The sequence below is a fragment of the Lactuca saligna genome, chromosome 3, assembly GCF_052625555.1.
Source record: "Lactuca saligna cultivar CGN05327 chromosome 3, ASM5262555v1, whole genome shotgun sequence".
Lineage (NCBI taxonomy): Eukaryota > Viridiplantae > Streptophyta > Magnoliopsida > Asterales > Asteraceae > Lactuca > Lactuca saligna.
This window is the reverse complement of record NC_136419.1, coordinates 24,174,939-24,197,276: the sequence shown is the minus strand read 5'-3', so window position 1 is coordinate 24,197,276 and position 22,338 is coordinate 24,174,939. Positions and strand designations below refer to the sequence as shown.

Genomic DNA, 22,338 nt, shown 5'->3' with positions numbered 1-22,338 from the left:
GACACAAATGTAATAAAAAGGTAAACCCATAACATTATAATTTGATTTGGAAGATGGTAACTTATAATTTGGAAATTAACTCCTTTTGATAGATTTTTTTTGGGTTTAAAGCAAAAACATGTTTGAATATATTTTTTTATAAAAACATGTTTGTATACATTTGTTTATAAAACGTGTTTGAATACAAATACGTTTATTATAAAATAGGTATAACACCCGGAAATTTAAGGAGCAACTTTGGATATAATCACCTTCTGAGGATTCGACACGGCGTGTTGGAGGCACCAACACGGCGTGTCTATGTTTTGGGGTTATGATTGGATACCCAACTTTACGTAGTTTTACATCTCAAAGACGTCAGATCTATGTTTTGGGTTATGTATTTATGGATTAAGTGCTTATTGGTTAAGCCCTTGCATTTCTAAACTTCTTGGATTGGGTGTTGGACATTTTTGGGTGTTCTCAAAAGATAAAGTGGGAAACTTTATCCTGATGGATCACATTTCAGCCTAGATCTCAGCTTTAGAGCTCTTGGAATCAAGGAAAATGGTTAACGTATTAAGTAGTTGGATCTTCGGCAAACACAACATGTTCTAAGTCAACACGGCATGTTGTGTGACAATAGTCAATTTCGGGTCAAGTCAAAGTCAACAAGTCAAACCGATCGACTCGATTAACCCTTGCATATTAGGGTTTACATTGTGTAATTACTAATTACTAAACAACTCGCTATTTTAATGAGAAAACATCATTTGGAAGAATCGGGTGTTTGAATTTCCATAGTCGTGATAATGCTAAACATTGAACCAAAGGGATAAAACACTATTACACACTCATCGGGAGTGTGTAGGACACTAAAACATGGCTTAATGGGGTTTACGGACCTTGCATTGCGAAGCCGGACACTCAAAAATGCCACAAACGAAACCTCTCTCGATCACTTTTACGTTATCTCTCTCTATTACAAATCTCTCCCAAATCTCTCTCAAAAGTTCTCGTAACTTTTTGTAATCATTCGGGTCATCCCAACCCTTAACCGGGTCAAAAACGACTTGAAACGGGGTAAAAACGAGAAAAATAGGCTTAAGGATCCGAAGCACGAAGCCTCAGATCCGAATCCGAAGCCTGAGCCTCAAATCCGAATCCGAAGCCTAAGCCTCAGAATCGAAGCCCGAAGCCTAAGCCTCAGAATCGAAGCCCGAAGCCTTAGCCTCATAATCGAAGCCCGAAGCCATAGCCTCAGATCCAAAGCCCGAAGCCTCAGGATCCGAAGTCCGAAGCCTCTAGGGCCAAATCCAAAGGGCTTCGCAGGAAAACCCATTTTTTCCCGGTTTTCGACTACGACTTCATTTTAAGTCCGTTTTTCATCATATTAACGCGGATTTTCATCCAAAACTTTATTTTAACATATAAGGCCCTATATTTATTAATTAATCACGTTTTGGGGATAAAACTTATCCAATAAGAGTGGGGGAAGTGCAAGAGGTGGAGTGTTGACTTTTCTTTAGTTTATGACACAAGCAACCTCCCATACCAACTCCATGACTAACCCACACACCTCCCCACCATACCTTGTCACTTCCTTGTACCTTTCCACTCAATTTTCAGCCTCTCCCACGTCCTAAGAGCTGGAACAACTCATCCTCTCTCCTCATTCTCACTCACTTGTTCTCATTTCACCAAAGATCAAACTCAATTTTTCTCTCAAATTTTCTCCCTCAATTTCAGGATTTCAAGGCTGATCATCAAGCTTCCTTACACTCTTGGTAAGTATAATTCATCCTCCTTGTGATAATTACACTTCATTCTACTCAAATCATTGATTGCTTACACAAACTCCATCATTATTGTGTTAGATTCTTGAATCTTCAAAGTAATCGTTGAAGTGTTCTTGAGTTGAACACTTCTCTTCTTCAACATTCATCCACTGAAATCACTCAAGGTGAGTTCATACCCCTACATTTTCATATTTTCTTAAGTTTTAAGGGGGGAATACAAGTTAAAGCACCAAGAACACAACTAAATGCTTCTAACAGCTTTCATCAGAAAAGTTGGACTCTATTCACGGACTGTTTTGGTCAAATAAAACATTTTAGTTTTCAAAATTGTACAAGTTGCAAGTAGTTCAAGCTCTTAGCTTTAAAATGGATACTTGCACATTTCCATACGATTTTTCTACAGTTTATGGTGATTTTTACAAAACTGCCTATCATTTCAAGAACCAATATGGACCAGTCTGTGTTTATGGACATTTTCACCTAAGTTCGAGGACACTAAAAATCATGGAAAATTTTATGAACAAACTAGACTCATTTTCCTAATTCCCAGAATTTACGGATTCTGATTTGGACCTGTTATGAATTTCCTATAAACTTTATAAGAACAGTAATGGAAAATGTTAATAACAGGAAAAAAAAATGTTAACAATTTCATTTCACCTTGTAACCTGTCGAGCAAGGTGTATATCTTTATGTGAATATATGTTATTGCAAATAAATGACATTTTGTCTTGGTATATAAGCATGCATCAGTTAATAAATGGATATATATATATATATATATATATATATATATATATATATATATATGGGATATAAAAGATAACAAATTGTTATAATCAAAGTACATCCATTACATACAAACATTTGAATAAACTATGTTAAATATAGTTTACGTACATTACCACTACTACCCTTGTTTTGATAAACTATAATAGGTATAGTTTATGATACATTGCATAACACACTCATACAAAAAGGGTAAATTTATACGAAAAGGGATTTTCATTACATTACACGTAAATTCGTTAATGACTTTGTGAGACATTCGCTTCACATTTACCAATAAGTCTCGTATTGTAACCAGAGTCTCCTAGAGGGAGAGCGTGATAGTTGTATATAGATCTATATTGGATTTGACAAACCCACACCTTAACTGCATGCAACAGTTAGACCAGCAGGTCTGGGGTGACAAATATCATAACATTTCCGACGCCTGAAGAACGTCGTTTCAGGCCAACTAGGTCATAGCATGGTTATAATAACTCACAGAAAGTATTAACAAACATAGGAATTTACGGGAATTTCATTGAAATTAAAAGAGTTTATGCCGATTTAAACTTGCATTATTTACTATAAGTAAGAAAGGGTACTTATACATGTTGGTCTCTGGATATAATACTACATTACACATTTTAAGGAAAATATCGGATTTTTTTGGAACAAATATTACATTTACAAGAGAAAGGCTTTTATCAAGTTAAAACAAAAGCTTATGAACTCACCAACCTTTGTGTTGACACTTTTTCAAACAACTTGTATTTTCAGGAAATCACTAAACAGGTAATCAAGTGCATTTTGAGGATGGGATGTTAAGGCGTCAACATTTCATATTTTGTCAACATATATATATATATATATATATATATATATATATATATGTTGGTTGTGTTTGCTTAAATTACTATTGCAATTGTGGTTATGATACTATACATGAAGTCCTCCACCCCCGAACGTTTCCGCCATCCTTGGTTTGGGGGTGTGACAGATTGGTATCAGAGCACGGTTTATAGTGAATTAAGTATATCAAACCACATAAGATATACAAACTATAAACACATTTGGGACTAAAAGTCTTTGATTTTAAAACATTTTAATGGGTTATACTTTTAGAAAATAAATAGTTTTCTCGTTTAAAGTATACCTACATGCATTACATGCTCGCGTAGTGTCATAACTAGGAGAACATAAAGTAAAAGAAGAGAAGTTGTACATTATGAATATGCCTTAGTATATGTGAATCGAGTCTGGGAGGGATATAGTCTGATCAACTACATCTATTCGAGAAGTGACTTACATATACCAGGGGATAGTCGTAGTGGGCAACAAATCTAATAACCTAACAAATCTAATGAATTCAAACATATTTTTTTCAGATCTAAAAAATAAAACAACACATTTTTTCCTGATCTGCAACGTCAAAATCAAGAACAACCAGAGTTTTAAACCCACAAGAACAACCAGATCTAAAACATAAAACACTTGATCTTCTTCCCATCTATGGATCTCTCTCTCTCTCTCTCATCTTCTTCCTCTAAGCTGGTGAAGATGAACAGAACTCCGACGATATTGGTGGCTTTACGTGTGTAGATCTACGATCGCAGTGGTGACGAACCCTCCGATCTAAAAATCTTTCAGTTGAAACCCTAGGTCGTTGTCCTTCTCGTTTCCGTTACGGGTTCAAGCTATGGAATCATTCGTCGCTGCCCCTTTCTTTGTGTTCGTCGAGGTCTCAGGAAGGTGGTATCCAGATCTGTTCATCTAATGAAAATGATGGTGTTGTCCTTCTCTTAAACGACGAAGACGATGTCGCTTTCCCCCACCAGAGACATCCTTACGCAACTGCCACCCTTCGTCTTCTCTGTTGCCCATATACATTCACCAAGCTTCAACGTCTGAGGGAGAGAGAGAGAGAGAAAGAGAGTCCTTTCTTCTTCTTGATTTTCTAGCTCTGATCTATGTCCCCATTTACCGGCTTCGGGCAGTGGAGGTTGTGCTACCGTCGGTAGCTTCTAGTGATGGTGGTTGTGCTTTGACCGACGGCGACTTCAAGTGGGTGTTTACAGAAATATAAAAGGGGGAGGGGTGTTTACATTTTCTTTTTTATTTATTTTAATAAATAAACTTAATAAAAATCTAAAAAAAGAAAACACCAAGGGTAATTCTATCATTTTAAATATTTTCAAAATATTTTGGACCAAACTCGTAATAAAATGAAAAGTTTGGACCAGTAGTGTTAGTCCAAAACTTTTTAGACCAATGACAATTTTCAACTAATGATAGGACCATTTGTAGAGTTTTGTCTTTATAATAAGTCAAAATAGAAGGCTAACCATGGAATAAAGACAAAATTGAAAGCAAATGCTTGATGATTACTAAGAGCGATAACATTATAACAATGAAACCAAAACTAGACAAACTTTGCACTAATATTCACAACATTGAAACCAAAACATATTATAAAACTAAAATGGTAATTTCTTTAGGCATTTCTCATTAAGCCAAAACAAGAAACAGAACATCTCATGAGTGCTACATCAAGCAGAATAACAAACATTGTTTAGGCATAAAGCCACTAACACAAAACGACTAACTAAGATTAATCACCATCATTAGTTATGATTCCTTCTTAGCTAGTACCAAAAATATTATAGCTGCTCCACCAGAGGAATACAAAGATGGTACTTGTTCTAGTCTCTTGCGATATGACTCAAAGAGCTCATCTATGGTTTCCTCTTGGAGACACCCCTTCAAGACTCCCTCAACACCAACCCTTACACCCATTGCAAGACGTCCCGCAGCATCCTTGGTTTCAGGCTCGGCAATGTGAGGCATCACTTCCATTTTCTCTATCCTAAAACAACCATTTCTATCAACTATTTCCTCTAACTCGTTTGGGGATGAGTAATATATGGGGATGTTTAGAGAATCTACTTTCTCTTCCTCAATCTTTCCCTACAAACAGAAGCAAATTTTCAATACTTTGTTATTAATTAGAATTAGAATGTATTATAGTTTAACCATTTACCTCTTTCGCCATAGCCAACAAGCAACAACCCAACACCTCAAACAACACATTACCAATACACTCTAGATGTGGAACCCCATTTGGCCGGCCTGGCACCAAAACCACCACCATACCACCGCTAGCCACCTCCTCTGCTCGAGCTTTCAAAAACCCATCCACATCTTTCATGTGTTGTTCCCGATAGGCCATAACCACCTCATTATCAGCGCCACCATAATGAAGTCTCCCTTTGTTCCAAGCTCTCGAGTCTTTTTCTATCACCCCTTGAGGCACTTTTGAAAGCCAATGAAGAGCGAATGAAGAGTGGATAACATGAAGAGATGCCCGAGGGAACAAACGAGTGTAAAACGAGCCTGGAACACCAGCAGCATGGTAATGTTTATTGGAAGGAAGGGTTTTGAAGAGGGTGTTGAAATCGTTTGAAGCGTGATCGTTGAAGAAGACTTGGAACTCTGGTGTTGGGAAAGAGTACTCATCATATTTGAGTTGCACAGATTTTATTATGTTTTCTACAACAATCAAAGTGTTGGGGCCAATGGAACAACCCAAGTCTGCAATACGGAAGGGGGTTCCACATGCTAACACATCAAGCTTCTCAGCAACAGCATCGCTGATGAGTGACATAGCAACGTCTGAAAGTGACTTCTACACAAGACATCTTAATTGAAGATACACGGATCCTCAAGAATATCGAAGATATATAACAACTCATATTTGATGGATATTATACCTGATAAGAAGAGTTTTTGGTGTAGCTACTGATACCATCTCCACCCTTCATCGGATAAGCCTTGCTGCTGTCCATGCTTCTTATTTGTTGATTTCTCTTGTGAAGAATTTGAAAATATTAATGGGATGTAATTTTTACTTTTGTATTCGTCTCAAGTTGTATAGGGTGAGAAAACCAAAGATCTCAACAGTTTGTATCATCAAAAGCATCGTACGCAACAACAAATCAACTTCATTGTCTTCTGGTGCATTGAAAACCGGCATAAATTCGCATATATATATTTTTTATTAAATTTGAGGAGTGGCCCCTGCAGTTTGATGAATATCATAATTTTTAGTCCAAGTTTTCGCCTCTTTAACCCAATTTTTTCCAATGTCAGTTTAGCCTCTTTAACCCCATTAAAATTTTCTATCAAGTTGATGCTAAATGCCATTATACCCTTTATCTTTGAGTTTTTTTCTTTTGAGTTTTTTTACCAGATGCGTATTTTTTAGTTTTTGACTTTGAGTTTTTGTACTTAAAACATTGTACCTATATTAATAAAAAAAAGTCAGAAAAGTAAACTGTTTTGGGTTCTTGTAATGCTTTGAGATACACCTCCGATTTTATGAAATCAACTCATTCCGATCTAATACAAATCAAGATAGAAAACAATTCATAATTATTACAATAATAACAATTCATAATTATTACAATAATACAAGCAAGTCATCAACATTAGAGTCGCTACATCGCACAATATCCAGTTTCTTGATGAAACTTATTCACCAAGTAACAGAACCTATTAAGCTTTTTTCTTTCAATATTTTTTCGCTGTTTCATAAGATAAAACAGCAGAAAATCAATGAATCCTAATCAAACCAATTGATCATTTCTAGCACAACAAGGATATCTTCACTCTTCACCATAATCAAACTCACACCAAATGAAAAGAATTACATAAATAAATAAAACCTTTAAATCAATTCTTATTTGGATAGTTCCCGAGTTGCTCCATCTGCCAGCTCTCGTGAGGTGCAACATGATCATGGTCAGGTGTGTATTCCTGCATTTCAGATAATAAGTTACATAATTCATTATAAAAAAATAAAAATATGATCATAAATCAATTAAAGATTACATACCTCCATCTTTGCAAGCAAATCTATTGCATTAGGGGCAGATATGACAATTTGTCTAGCACCTGGCTTGATGAAGCCTTCCTTCACTCCATTGTCAAATAATGCAAGCAAATTGTTGTAATAACCATCAACATTTAGGAGACCAACCTATAGGTACATAAACTTAAAGGTTATATCATATATATACATATATGGAAACAATTCACTAAAAAGTTTTTTTTTTTTTTTAAATGGTGAAATGAAGTTGAACTCACAGGTTTTTTATGAATTCCAAGCTGTGACCATGTGATCATTTCTAATACTTCCTCCATGGTTCCATAACCTCCTGAAAGTGTTTTAATTCACTCACACCATAAAAATATAATTTACAAGTTGAAATGAAATCTAGAAAGTTAGATGTGATTTGAATGATACCAGGGAGTGCAATAAAGGCATCAGATTGTCGAGCCATTTCGGCTTTCCTTTCGTGCATGTCTGAAACAATTCGTACTTCTCCAACAGTTTCACCGGATATCTATTAAAATTAGCATCTTTGAAAATCTTTTCCAAAAGTTTCATCTTTATCTACACTTTTACATTATTTTAATCACTTTGTACATGGGATAAACTCTGATGTTCTGTTTCCTGAGCTAAGTGGCTTGGAAGAGCTAGGGGATTCCAAAACAAACCTTACAAATCATGTTTTCTCTAACAAGCTTAGAGACTATTTCTTTTTTGGAACAAAGTGTGTGGATGTGAGTCAATGACTATTTTACCCTTTGGTTTAAAAGTGATGCAGAATAACAAAAGGGTATAACTGCCATTATTTACTCACATTCAATCCAAAAACAAAACGTTTACACATATAAATCACTTACTCTAGACAAACATCATTTATCCATTCAGCAATTTACCATACAGCACTTAATGGAAAAAAGAACAAAACATATGCCCTTAAGCTATATCTTTTATCCTACAATAGTCTAACTAAGAAAGTTTAAAACTTTTTTCCAAATTTGTGTTCATAAACCATAATCTAACGAAGGGAAACATAAAATCTTTTTTCTTATTTGTGTACAAAAACCATAAGCTAACAAAGGAACTGAGCAATTCTGGATCAAAAGGATACATGGGTACCTAGAAGAAACTCAAAAAAATGTTGATTTATAAAGGGGAAATACCTCAAGAGGAACAAGAGCTTTGGGAATAACTCTGCAAGTGAGCAAGCAACAAGGATTTCATTAAAGCTGCAAATTTATGACAGAGTGATGAAATTATACACAGAACAAGGATTGAGGTTTATGTATATTAATTACCCAAGAACATGGCAACCTCCATCAAAAACTCTCTGAGATATCATACCCATTAGACCAACACTTCCACCACCATATACCAAGTCTATCTTCCGATTCACCTGTAATTACAAAAGCAAGCAAATTTTAATTAAAATAAGAAGACTTAGTGACACCAATTTCATGACAAGAAACGAAACTCTAAGAGTCTTTTTATCAAACAGATGGTGCACCACCAAGGACAGTCACATATCGCATTCAAATCACATCTAATTGCATAAAGAAACTAAATAATCAGAAGGTTCGATCAGAAAAGGGAAGACTTAATGGTGCAAGAATCGAACACCGACTTCATATCAAGAAACCGAATTCTAATTTCTAAGAATCTTTTCATCAAACAGATGGTGCACCACCAAGAACAGTCGTATATTCAAACACCAGTTTGATAACTAGAAATCAAATTCTGAGTCGTTTAATTAAAAGATGATGCGCCACCAAGAACAGACATGCATCCAAAATTAAAAAGTCAGCAGCAAGAAGAATCACAATAAAGATAATAAAAGCAAACCAATCAACCATTTCATCTCCCAATTCAGTAGCAGCAACGCTGAAGACTTCCCGATGACCAGGATGACTACCACAGAAAACACATAGTCTCTTGAACTTGCTGCTCGAGCCCCTTTCCATTTCAACCTCTTCTTCCCAAAATTATCAAACCCTTCGAGTCCGACAATCTCTATGACAAAAAGAAAAGGTAAGCAACAAAGGTCTGCGCATTTATCTATTTAAAAAACTTAAGCGCAAAAAACTGAGATTACATATATACTTTTTTAATTGAAGACACAAAATTTGAGGTTCGAAATTCAATTTTCGGCAATATGTGATGAAGGGAAACAACAAAAAGAATCCCACATGCTCTATTCACTATCTGTTTGTCGCCTCTTTAAAGAATATCTAATTATGGAAACAATAGAAAAGCAACAAAAATGGGTAGTTTTGAGTTTTAATATCTTCGGATGCTATCCATCATCAAATGGGTTGGGCTATACCCGTGAGTCCCACTCATATCCAGTTATAAGTGTAAAACTCACCTTTAAAGCCCTTTTATATTTTTGATATTTAGTGAATTGGGCCCTTCTTCTCTTCTGGAGCCTTGATTCTCTAGCTAAATGTAGAAATTATTCTATATATCGATGCATTTATTACATACATTGCTGGAAAAAAAAATTATGGAAAAAGTATAACCAAATGTGACCTAGTCATGTGTTGGGCTCGATTCATTTTTCTCTCTTTTCCTGGATATAACACTAATATATATTTGTACACACATCTCTCACGAAGATCTACTACTCGTGTCCATGTCCACATGTGTGTATGAGATACTCTAACTTGGACTCCCGTCTTGGTAAGAATAGAGGTGACAAGAATATGATCCAACCTCGAATCAATCCAAATTTAGTGCTAAAATAGCGGTTTGGGTTTAAATTTTTAGCTCTTTCAAGTTAAAATGGACCAACTTGTTTAACCCGTCTATTTAAACGGGTTCAATTATGGTTAAATTTCCAATTTGATTTCAAGTAACAAACTCATTTAAATGTCATATCTCTATTTATTTTTTAATTATTTAACATGGAGAATACTTTTAGTTATTTCATATTTAATAAATATATAATATAATAACCTTAACAGAAAAAAAAAGTATGAGTCACACATTTTCATCTCACATTATCACTTTGTTGATTCAAGAAGTCAGACCCTACGTAAGCCCTCCAGTTCTTCATAAGTTATGGTATCGGCCTCAAGTCATCATAGTGTTAGTCTCCCTCAAATGGTTAGACCTTAACAATTAAGTCACCTCAAGATGGTGACCAGAAAGGGTGTTGACCGAGTATACCTTTCGGATTTCAGATAGTTGAAGTTGAATAGGTCAGGTATTTTCAAATAAAAAATTAACTGATAACTAGACTATATTAAATTCGGATATTAGGCTATTAGGTTAGGTTCGGTATATTGGGTATTCCCTTAAAAAATGATAAAAAAAAAAACTGAAGTAAAAATAATCAAGATGTTATCTAAACCATAAAAGGAACGACTTCTTTCTTAGAGCATGATGTATTGGTTACTTGTACCTTTTAAGGAGGATTGTCAATGTGATTTGAGGATTTCAACTTCTATATGAAATCAAACTAATATCAAGTCATTTATTTAACATGTTGTGTTGGATTGACAAGAACAAAGCATATCAATAATCTAGTAATTAAATATCTACTATCCAATCACCCTTTAACCGAACGTCATCAATGGAACCAACAAGTCAAAATCCATTAAGTAATAATGTTGATTACATTTCTTTCTAAACCATATTTAACATGTATTTTTTTTCGTCATGAAAGTATTTAAGTTGTTTACCTTTCAGTCCATTTTATTTAAGTTGTTTTTATTTCAGTTAATTCTAAAGTGCATATAAACTTTTTCTCTATAAAACTATCAAATTGATTTAGTTTACCTTTTTAGTGATGAAATCTTGGAATAAGACTATATTCAGCCTCCTCCACCCTTAGGAGACCTAATATGTATATTTCATTGTCATTTTGTTATCTACTTTTAACCCTTATTAAAAACTCAATCGTTAGTGGCCTTATTTGCTTCTCACATTGGGGTAATTTAGCCTTTTTACATCTCATTTAACGCCCCGATTTCCAGGTATTGATTTTTGATATAAGAATTTCTTGATTTCAAGGTCTACTCGACGAGTTGGTTGCTCGACTCTTCGAGTAGCAGCGGGTTGGTTCACGTGTTTAAGTGACCTACTCGTCGAGTCCAATAAAGGACCCGAGTACCGAACCGAATTACCATAATCGGTACCGGTACCGAGAATGGTACCGGTTTTCAGTACTAGTACTGGTACCGGTGGTACCGAATCCCGAATTTCATGTATTTGGAGTACCGAGTACCGTCCCATTATTTCAAATTTGGTACGGTTCGGTACCGGTTCTGGTACGGGATCAGGATTTGGGACAAACTGTTCATCCTTAGTCTGAACTCAAACTGAGGATTTGGTAGATTTTTCAAAAACGGTTGTTTTATAAAAAGATTTTTTTTTCTAACAAAAGAAAGCCGTGTGGTGCATGCAATCGATCCAACTTAAGTAAGTTTTTCCAAAATAGCCATACATGTTTTATGTTATGCTTTGAATTATGAAATATGTGAATCGTATGCTAGATTAGGGCTAAGGATCTGCTCAGTATTGCATGATAGAATGCTAGGAGATATATCTTTGTATGCCTACTGTATGAGCTTGTAGACTTACATGTTAGTACTGATCACTCGGTGATAGGATGGCATGTTTAGGTTATGTTTGGTTTCGATTACTCGATGCTTGAATATTGATTTTTTTTATACTTTTAGGAGTTCCCTTTGACATTAGCTAACTAGTAAGCGAATATTTTAAGTTACATATTATTGAGACTAGATAATTTCTGAAGGTTAGGTTTTAAATCTATTGTGTAGCTCTTGTGTGAGTCCAACTGTTGTAGTGTGAGACCTTTCATTCGAAGAATTATTTGGTGTCGGTGATATGTAATTGTATTCGTGAGCTAGCTAGGGGGAGTTCTTTCTGCAGTTGATGGTGGAGAGCGGTGAGGAGGTTACCCTAGGAAACCTACGAAGAGATTCGGTGCGGGGAGCATTGGCTTGTTGAGGGTTGTATGTATAGATGAGGGAGTGGTTTGGAGGATTCGGTGGGATCCTTGAGGACAATACAAATTGATGTGGAAGGAAGTATGGGCACGTACTACTGGAAGCATAGGATCCGTACTCGAATCAAGGAAAGCCGCGATGATATTAGGAAGCTTCTGGAGTATGGGATTCCTTAGTGTGTGTATGTGTGTGTGTTCTGATGTTTTGAATGGTCTATTTCCAGTATGGTGGTCATACAAGGAGGATCTCGTAGTGGTTCTGGTGCTATTGAGGGTTCGAGTTCGAGCTCTAGGGTCAGACATGTGGATGATTAAGATGCGGAAGTTCATTTCGTTAGATATTGCCCGTAGTATTGTTAAATAGACTCATGTGATCTTTAGCACGATCAAAGAGGGTATTCTGGATATTCGGGATGAGTACTTGGGCGCTTTTCGTTACGAGATGATGGTGATTCTCGAAGCCCGCTATTTGACTTTGCGCAAGTTTTGGGCATGTGGGGCTCCAGAGTTCTTCGGGAATAAGGATCCGATTGCAAGTAGGCGTTGGTTGGTAAACGTCGGTAATGCCTTCTAATCTAGTCTTTGTCCTGAGGAGGTGAAGGTTAGACTTGCGTCCTGTCTTCTGAAAGACAGAGCTCGAGACTGGTAGGAGGAGGTTGGACATGCCTTAAGAGGTGAGGTGATTGAGTCCGTGACTTGGGAGGATTTTGTGACGAGGTTTCAAGCTGAGTTTGCACCTGTGATTAAGGTCCAACAGTTGGTGAGGGAGTTTCAGGACCTTTACCATACTGTTGAGACAGTGGATGAAATCATTTTTATGTTCCATGAGAGGGTGTTATTGGTTCTGCAGTATGTGGTGGATTAGGAGAAGAAGAATGTGAGGTACCATGAGATGTTGAGGAGAGATATCAAGAAGTTTATGAGTCGATCTAGTTGCAAGACACTGGAGGATATGATAGTGAGCGCCATTGAGAGTGTGATTGACATGGAAATGGAGAGGAAGAGGAAACCGGATTAGGTTCAAGGTTCAGAGGGTTCGGGCACTATGCCCAAGTTATTTGATACGAGATCAAGAGGCCAGCAGGGCTGGGGCCGATGTAGCAAGTGCGGCAAGATGCACGATGCAGCTTTTAGGGGTGGTGGTGGTTCAGGCTGCTATAAGTGTGGAAAGATTTGGCATTCTAGTTGGGATTGCACATCCACTACCCAGGGATCGAGCTTAATTTTCTTCCATTGCAATCAAAGGGATCATAAAAAGGTTGATTGGTTGAGTCTAGCAGCAGCAAGACCGGTTGCAGCTCCCTCTCTGGCGACTTTGAGGATTACGGATAGCCGCCAGGGCAAGGTGTATGTGTCTGTTGTGAGGAGCAGGGCTTTTCAGCTGACAATCAAAGAGGCTCGTGCAACACCTGATGTCGTGACAGGTATGCAACTTCTCTTTGTCTGTTTATTTATGCTAAACTTTCTTCATATATTTGTATGTTTTGTTTTAGTATCATTCCTTTTGAATGGTATCTTTGCTTTGGTATTTTTTTGATTCGGAGGCTAACCAATCTTTTGTATCTCTTGCGCTCAGCAAGAGGTTTGTAGATGCTCTGGGGGAGCTAGATTGTCCACTAGAGATTGAGATTGCCAACGATCGTCATGTACGAGTATCTAGGGTTCATCAGGGCTATGTTATGGAGTTGTTCAACTAGTGGTATCCGATCGATTTGGTTTCTATTCCCCTATGGGAGAGCAACGTTATAGTGGGGATAGGATTGGCTTGAGCCCCAATAGGGAAATGATTGATTGCGAGCAGTAGTTGTTGCATATCCGAGCCCTGGGTGGGGGGAGAGTTGGTGATTTAGGGAGAGGGTGTTCAGCGTGGGTCGATCTTATGTTCAACTGCTAGGTCCATACACTATCTTCAGTAGGGTTGTTCTGGATTTGTCTCTTATGTTATGGATACCCGGGAGAAGGGTAAGGCGTCTGTGGATGATGTACCAGTTTTTCGGGAATATCCGGATGTGTTCCCGGATGACTTGCCTGGAGTGCCTCCGGAGAGGCAATTGGAGTTTCGGATTGACTTGCTTCCCAGTGCGGCTCCAAAGCCAAAGCACCTTATTAGTTAGCACCTCCAGAGATGCAGGAGTTGTCTACACAACTTCAGGAGCTATTATACAAGAGATTTATTCAGCCGAGGAGTTCGCCATGGGGACCGCCGATCTTGTTTGTGAAGAAAAAGGATGCGACGCATCAGATGTGTATCGATTTCCAGGAGCTGAATAAGCTAAAGGTGAAGAACCATTATCCACTCCCAAGGTTTGACAATTTATTTGACCAACTTTAGGGTGCATCTTGGTTTTCCAAGATTAATCTTCATTCGGGTTATCATCAAATGAGGGTCAGAGAGGAGGATACGTAGAAGACGGCCTTCCGAACTTGTTATGGTCATTACGAGTTCATGGTGATGCCTATCGGGCTCACCAATGCTCCAACCGCATTTATGGATCACATGAATCGCATATGCAGACCTATGTTGGATCGTTCTGTGATTGTGTTTATTGATGACATCCTGGTCTATTCCAAGACCAAAGAGCTTCATGAGGAGCATCTGAGGGGAGGTATTGGAGACCTTGAGGAGGGAGAGATTGTATGTGATGTTCTCCAAGTGCGAGTTCTAGTTACACGAGGTGCAGTTTCTAGGACACCTTGTCAACCAGAACAATATTCTGGTCGATCTGGCCAAGGTCGAGGCGGTGATGAGATTGGAGGTTCCGAAGTCTTAATCTGAGATTCAGAGTTTCCTTGATTTGACAGGCTACTATCGAGATTTATTCAGGATTTCTCTAATATAGTGGTTCCTCTGACTCAGTTGACGAAGAAGACTGTCACGTTTCATTGGGGGCATAAGGAGCAGGCAACATTTGAGACTTTGAGGCAGCAATTATGCTAGACTCCGATTCTGACCCCGCTTGAGGGTGTTGAGTATTTTGTGGGTTATTGTGATGTGTCAATCATGGGTTTGGGTGCAGTTCTGATGCAGAGGGGTCGCATTACTGCTCACGCTTTGAGGCAACTGAAGCCTCATAGGGCAAACTATCCTACACATGATTTGGAGTTGGGGGGGGGGGGGGGGTTGTAGTGTTTTCCCTCAAGATTTGACAACATTACCTCTATGAGGTCTGTTGTACTATCTACATGAATCACAAGAGCTTGATGTATTTGATGGACCAGCCGAATCTGAACATGAGGTAGCGTAGGTGGTTGGATGTGTTGAAGGATTATGATTGTGAGATCCTTTATGACCCGGGGAAGGCCAATGTGGTGGTCGATGCTCTCAGCCGCAAGACAATCAAGGCTCCGATCAGGAATGTATGTTTGAGGATGAAGTTGATTGCTCCATTTTTAGAGCGGATCCGAAAGGCTCAGGTTGAGGCTATGAAGGAAGAGCACCAGAAGAGTGAGTGCATGGTGGGTCAGGTGCCTTCCTTCGATTATGATATCCGGGGGTTATTGACCCTGCATCGTGTTGGATTAGGTGTCTAAGCCCATAATTATAATTGGTATATACTTAAATTGATAGTAGCATGATCCTTTTAGATTGCCATTAAAATTAACAACCGGACAAGATGACTTTTAGAGAGAGGCTGAATTTATTATTTGATTAATAAATTGATATAATTGATTTATTAATGTATTATAAAAATAATATATTAATTAGAAATCATATTATTTAATTAATAGTTAATCAGAAATTAATTGGAATTAATTTTAGGATTAATTGAATTAATTAAAAGTGCAGGGGTTCTCTGACAATTTATTGAGTTGAGGAAATTGGGTATAGAACCTCTGATCGGTCTGTATTTATAACACAACAAATTGTACTAAATATGTTGAATTGACGCATAATTGTCCAAAAAATGGCACTACTTTGATGAAATGTTGAACATTATGTGCAGGAAACTACTTAGTGCTATAGTGGGTGGAAACTACAAGAAAAATGAGCAAAATGAAGCTAACAAGCATGGGAAACGAATTGCTAAAAGAATGAAGAAAAATGGTGCAGATAAATTTGACCACTCGTCAATGTTTTGATCATATCTTAAGATCTAGAGCTCCAGTTGACATGAATGAAGAAGTTCTAGAAACTAGACAAAATTCCCTACAACTTTCATGATTTGCGTTTTTATTGATTCTACCATTTTCATCACCAAAAGGGGGCAACAAAAATGATGGACGTCCTAGAACGCATCTAAGACGCCTACCCATTTTAGGCCATTTTCAAGTGCAAATCAGGGACGAAAGAAAGCCTGTAAAATGCCACAAAGGACGAACAGACGTTCTATATGACGTCTAAGACACCCACTATGACTTTTACGCAGAAAACAGCTCCGAAAATCAGTTTTTCAGCACCTATTTAAAGGAGATTTAACCCCAATCGAAATTGGACTTCTCCCCTGCGTTTTCCCCAATTTTGGAGGGTTCCAAACACGTTCAAAGCATCTTCAAACACGTTTTTGATCACTCCAATCCGGTTTTAAGACGAGAAATCATCAAGTTCATGAGGATTCAACATTAGAAGATTGTTCAACCAAGGATGTTCATCATCACCACTACAACGTTAGAATTTCCTTACTTGTTGCTCAAGGTTTTATTGTTTCAAACTTTGATAATCATTAGGTTATAACTGTTTCATGATTTCAAGTTTGTTATTGGATTCTATTATGTATTTTATTTATTTCATTCAAGTTATTTGTTTTATGAACTTAATGGAAGGCTAAATCATTAGGTTACTTCCGGGGATGTTTATGACTTTTTGATGAACACACTTGATTATTACTTGATTCTAGTTAAGTTCAATTGTTGTTTTATACTTCATGTGATGATCTTTGGTAATGATAATTGAAATTGGGTTGTATGAAATTGTTTGATGTCATAATTAAGATAGTCTATTTTCAATTCATCATTTGTTCCAAGTTCAAATAGCTTAGGAATAAAGAAAAATGATTGAATCAACATATATTATTCCAACTTAATATATTGAATCTTAATATGGTAATAGGTAGTTGGAAGACACTTTATTGTGAGTTCACTAATTGTTCCTAATCCATTTCGACATAGGGAGTAAGACAAGTAGTTGAATGAACATATTGTGTGCCCAAAATTATGTGTTACAAGATAGTAAACCCCTATTGTATCTAAGTAATTGAATTAGGATTTCTAGGGAAGAAAGTGTGTGAATCTAAACTGTCTATAAATGAACCAGGAGTACTCTAGTTTTTTCATTTAGATTTTCGTCTTAATTAATATATTTCCAAGATTTTTATCTGATCTTTTTTTAAATCCTTTTCGTGACAATTGCTAGGAATACATTTTTTGTTGATTATTTTGACACAAAGTTTAACCACGAACTCCTCGTGGATTCGACCTGACTTACCCTATCTACTTAGGTTAGTTGGTTTATTTTTTACCAAGATAACGACCTCGATCAACCTCCCTAGAAGAGGTTGGACAAAAATCTATAGAAAGGCCCTAGAAGTTTCATCTAAGGGCTCTTAGATGGGGATTCTTGGGTTGCTTTGTCCCTAAGCTAAGGGAATTAGGGTTTCTTCCTAAAACTCTAGCTTTAGCTCTAAGCTACCTCAATATTTAAAGGGCCTTACCCCTTCACATTTTCGGCCACTTGATTCCTTAGAGGAATAGCCAAAATTCCTAGCACTCCCCTCATCTCTCCTCTCTCATCCTCTTGCTTAGTTTGGGTGTGAACCATTAGAGGCGTGACACTTGTGACGCTTGCTCTCAAGGTTTAAAGAAGACTAGTATTTCATTGTTATTTCTATATAACAATCAAATGTATGTTTTTCTAACCCTAGATCTAAATTTTGAAAATAACATAGGTTTCCTTGGGTTTTCCAATTGATGTTCAAATGTTGTATGTTCAATTAGAGAAAACATAGATCGGGAAAAATAGGGTTACATGCACACATAGGTTTTTGTTTGTTATGCTCAAAACCCATCAGTGGTATCAGATACGGGTTGTTTTCTATTGGATTGCTTGCAATTGTTTGAATTTGATCAATTAGGGTTTATGGCAAATAAACCCTTTGGACTTAGGATTTTTGCAATTAGGGTTTCTTAACCCTAGATTTCAAAATTTTGAAAAAGGGTTTTAACCCTTTCCCTTGTGCTACAAGTTTTGAAAATTAGGGTTCCTTAACCCTCTAGATTTTCAAATTATGGCAAGGATTGAAATCCTTGCCTTCCTCCCCAAGATTTGCCATTTTTCGAAAATTAGGGTTTTGGTAGGGATTTTTTATTTTTGGTAATTATCTCCTTATTTGATTAATTAGATAATTATAAGATTTGGTGTATCCCTCCCATTATTTTTGAAATTTAGTGGGGAGAGGATTAGGTTAAATTATCTTGATTACTTTAATTGGATAACCCTCAATTGATTTAATAAATTAATTAAATGTTTAATTAATAAGATGATTATTAAATCATTTGTTTTTAGATTTTTATATTTATTTATTTTTTTAATTTTGAAATTTAAGATTTTAAAACCCTAATATTTTGAAAAGCTTAAAAATCCATCCTTATGGATCTTATTATTAATTTAATTAAGTGATTAATTAAAAGATAATTAATAAATACATAAAAGGTTTAAATTTAATTAAATTAATGGTTTAATTAATCAAAAGATTAAACCCTTAGTATTTTAAAATGTTTAAAATACATCATATACTATATGTAAAATTAAATGTTTAATTTTTACTATATGTATAAGACAAGTCAATCGAGCCGCTAGTACGCTCCATTCACGAAGTCGATCTATAAGGAGCGTTTAAGGAAGTGACCTATAAAATAACAGTCATTGGGTATCCATTCTTACCCACCACTCTCTTGATTAGTGGTGGCTCGTTAGCCGAACAAGTTTGATAGGACATAACCTCATTAAAAGTATAATGATGAAAAGTAACTAAACTATTTTTTATAATCCTACTCTTAGTTACTTTAGGAAAAATATGAATTTGATTCTAATCAATGAAATTGCACATTACGCTTTATAAGTCATTAGTGGAGCGTGTGTGACTAACCGACATACTAATACGGGACTACAAAGAGTGGTACTGGGTGTCTCGAAAATTATTATTAATTAATGAAGCATGTATGGTTAATCGGCACATTAAAAGGAGATGATAAATGACATCGAGAGTAACAAATTAATCTGCATGGTTATTCACATCTCATTTGTGATACTCGACATCCTAGTCACAAAGTGAAAACATAATCGAGATTAAACATGTCATTGATTAGATTAAATGAATCTCAAATGATCTAGGAGTTTCACGAGATTGAAATTGGTAAATCCTTTACCCGCCTAAAATAGATTCGAATTTAATTACAACATCACTCTTCAAAGTTTGAATAAAACATATGGATCCTAGACTTAATTTAATTTTATGGGTTAATAGTTAAGTATTAAAATCAACTAACTTGAATTCTCTTTTCTCCTATTAAAGATGTCAAGTTCAGACAACAATAGTCTTCCTCTTTCTTCTGGAAATGTTTTTCCTTCTGAAGATGACCTTCCACATTTTAGTAAATGTGAAAGAATATTTCCTTCTTCTAGAAATGATGGAAATGGAGGTCATGCTTCTTTAATTCTTCCTCCTCCTCCTCTGACTCTCCTTAAGTCATGTTTCCTTCAAGCTAAAAAATACGAAGTTATTCATGCCCTATTGGCATTTAAACATCAAGATGAAAGTTTGTGTGTGCACATGTTCTGAAAATAAAATTGTACATTGACAGATTGGGTATGTTGGGTGTCGTTTTCCCAAGGGAGCTAGCCATTGACTTGGTTCTACTTTCGCTTCCTGATTCATATAGTCAGTTCGTTAAAGAATATTATATTACTGACCATCATGTGACCCTAATTGATCTAACACATATGTTGATTGTTGCTGAAGCAGAAATGCTTAAAATCACAAGTGAAGCAAAAGTGTTTGAAGAATCTATTTCCCAAATTTTCATGGACATTGACCATGGAAACAATGGTAGTCCAGAAAAGGTTACTCTTCCCAATGGAAAGGGATCGGCCAATGTCAAATTGTTTGACCATGTGGTAAATAGAAAAACTAGTTCTGAGATAGTTCCATGTGATAATCCTAAAATGTCTATATGTTTCTATTGCCAATTAGAGGGGCATTGGTTGTGAAGCTTCCCTGACTACCTGAAAGATCTTAGAGATGGTAAAGTTAAATCGTGTGACTCCACTTCAGGTACATGCATTATGTAACTCCATTATTTTATTAAGTTCTTATTCATAGATTCTTAATACATGATGTGATGATCACATTTTGATGTTTTGCAGAATCTAAGAAAAAGAAGGAAACTTAAGAAGAGTGAGTTAAATCTGATCATGAGAGATGGATTTTGGTCGCATGGTTCAATGATCAAATTTTGGAAGCTGCTCTTTGGAGTTATGATGATTTAATAGATTGCTTAGGAAATGTCTAGAAACATTGATTTCGTATTTTTCATTGTAAGGACAAGTTCTTCCGCTTATTATCAATAAAAGTGAAATTTTGATTTATCTAGTTTACTTTATATTTCCTTACAATGGCATTTATAAAAATTGGTGATTACATTTCTATTATTAGTAATGTTAAATGTGGATTTGATTATTGATTATATCATTTGTGGTATTTTCATACTTAACCAAGTGAATAGGAATTCTCGTTGCCCAAGTTTCAATTGGATAGAAACTTGGAGTCATGCAATTTGAATAGAGTGTCGTATCATAATCTTGAGCATTGGAAAATTATGACTAATTCGTTGATCACATGTGAGTCAATTGAAGGACTAAAGGGTCTAGTACACATTAATATGGACTATTCAGACCTATCACAAAGAATGATAATTTTATTCGTCATAATTTACTGATGTTTAAGTAAACATGGTTGTGTTTATAAGATTAAGTATAATTCTAATACTTTGAGAAGTTTCAAAGAGTGGCAGAATGAATAATAAGAATTTGTTAGGAAGAAAGATAAAGGTTTCTCCAATCTAAAGGAAAGATGAGTACTTTAGTATCATGTTTTATGATCATATTAGTGATTGTGGAAACATGTCACAATTTGATCCTCGAAGAACATCTTAGTGTAATTGTTTGACTAAGAAGAGGAATCGAATATTGTTGAAATGGTTCATTCATGAGATGAGTCATACTTCGTATCCAATTAAAAAATTTAAAGTCATACTCTAGTAACTACTAATCGTATCTTGAAGCTTTTTTCGTACAAATTAGGTTTATAACACCTCATGAAATGTGTAGTAATAAATTTTTCTTACTCTAGCACATTGGAATTGGAAGTTGTGATGTTTTGGTTAAAACAAATGATAAGTTAAAGACCAATTATGAGAAGTGTTTTCTTGTCAAGAATCCACACTAACTTTTGAATATTTGTTTTTGCTAGTCAAGGAATGTTCCTTGCAAGAGAACTTATATGTCAAGAAGTAAGTAGGAGTCTCAATGATCTTGAAGATTTTTCAGGAGTCAATCAAGAATAAAATTTTTAGTTATCACTAGCACACGACCTGAGGTTGATAACATATCGTCTTAAGTTGACACATTCTTGTTTCTGTGCATCTTTTATTTGAATTGACAATGCTTATGAGTTCTATGGTTCTCATTTGACTACAAAAGGAAGAACACGTTGATTAGTGAAAGTACATTGATCAATATGGGTGAACTGCTTAACAAATAGGAAGCACTGTTAGGCCCTTGTGCTACCAAAAGGCAAGAAATCAAGAACAAGTAAAGTTCAGTCCATGAAAGCTAAATTAAAATTTGAATTTGTCATAAACCTTGTCTTATGATTGTAGGTTAGAAATGATAGATTCACATGGATGGGAACATATACACCATAAAATCTAGGTGGAAA

General features: G+C 36.0%; 2 protein-coding genes across 2 annotated transcripts; both read right to left on the bottom strand.

Moving 5' to 3' along the window:
* Window positions 1–5,093: 5,093 nt before the first annotated feature.
* On the bottom strand, window positions 5,094–6,480 carry LOC145033469 (loganic acid O-methyltransferase-like). Its single transcript, XM_078982073.1, has 3 exons — window positions 6,317–6,480; window positions 5,587–6,231; window positions 5,094–5,513 (listed from the first exon to the last, which is right to left on the bottom strand). The coding sequence occupies exons 1-3, from the start codon at window positions 6,389–6,391 to the stop codon at window positions 5,175–5,177; spliced, it is 1,059 nt and encodes a 352-aa protein (XP_078838199.1). The 5' UTR covers window positions 6,392–6,480; the 3' UTR covers window positions 5,094–5,174.
* Window positions 6,481–6,960: 480 nt separating this feature from the next.
* Window positions 6,961–9,670, bottom strand: LOG8 (Putative lysine decarboxylase family protein). Its single transcript, XM_078983330.1, has 8 exons — window positions 9,535–9,670; window positions 9,285–9,444; window positions 8,733–8,830; window positions 8,598–8,628; window positions 7,852–7,951; window positions 7,692–7,762; window positions 7,441–7,584; window positions 6,961–7,361 (listed from the first exon to the last, which is right to left on the bottom strand). Exons 2-8 carry the CDS (start codon window positions 9,393–9,395, stop codon window positions 7,278–7,280), a joined length of 639 nt encoding a protein of 212 aa, XP_078839456.1. The 5' UTR covers window positions 9,396–9,444; window positions 9,535–9,670; the 3' UTR covers window positions 6,961–7,277.
* Between the last annotated feature and the right edge of the window lie 12,668 nt (window positions 9,671–22,338).

What these genes read in the sequence shown, in the direction of transcription:
- LOG8 (XM_078983330.1), bottom strand. Translation starts at nt 9,395, where the DNA reads ATGGAAAGGGGCTCGAGCAGCAAGTTCAAGAGACTATGTGTTTTCTGT. An exon ending in CTGAATTGGGAGATGAAATG is followed by an intron (nt 8,831 to 9,284) that starts GTTGATTGGTTT and finishes TTGTAATTACAG; the next exon opens with GTGAATCGGAAGATAGACTT. An exon ending in GGAGGTTGCCATGTTCTTGG is followed by an intron (nt 8,629 to 8,732) that starts GTAATTAATATA and finishes GCTCACTTGCAG; the next exon opens with AGTTATTCCCAAAGCTCTTG.
- LOC145033469 (XM_078982073.1), bottom strand. Translation starts at nt 6,391, where the DNA reads ATGGACAGCAGCAAGGCTTATCCGATGAAGGGTGGAGATGGTATCAGT. An exon ending in CCAAAAACTCTTCTTATCAG is followed by an intron (nt 6,232 to 6,316) that starts GTATAATATCCA and finishes TGTCTTGTGTAG; the next exon opens with AAGTCACTTTCAGACGTTGC. An exon ending in TGTTGGCTATGGCGAAAGAG is followed by an intron (nt 5,514 to 5,586) that starts GTAAATGGTTAA and finishes TTCTGTTTGTAG; the next exon opens with GGAAAGATTGAGGAAGAGAA.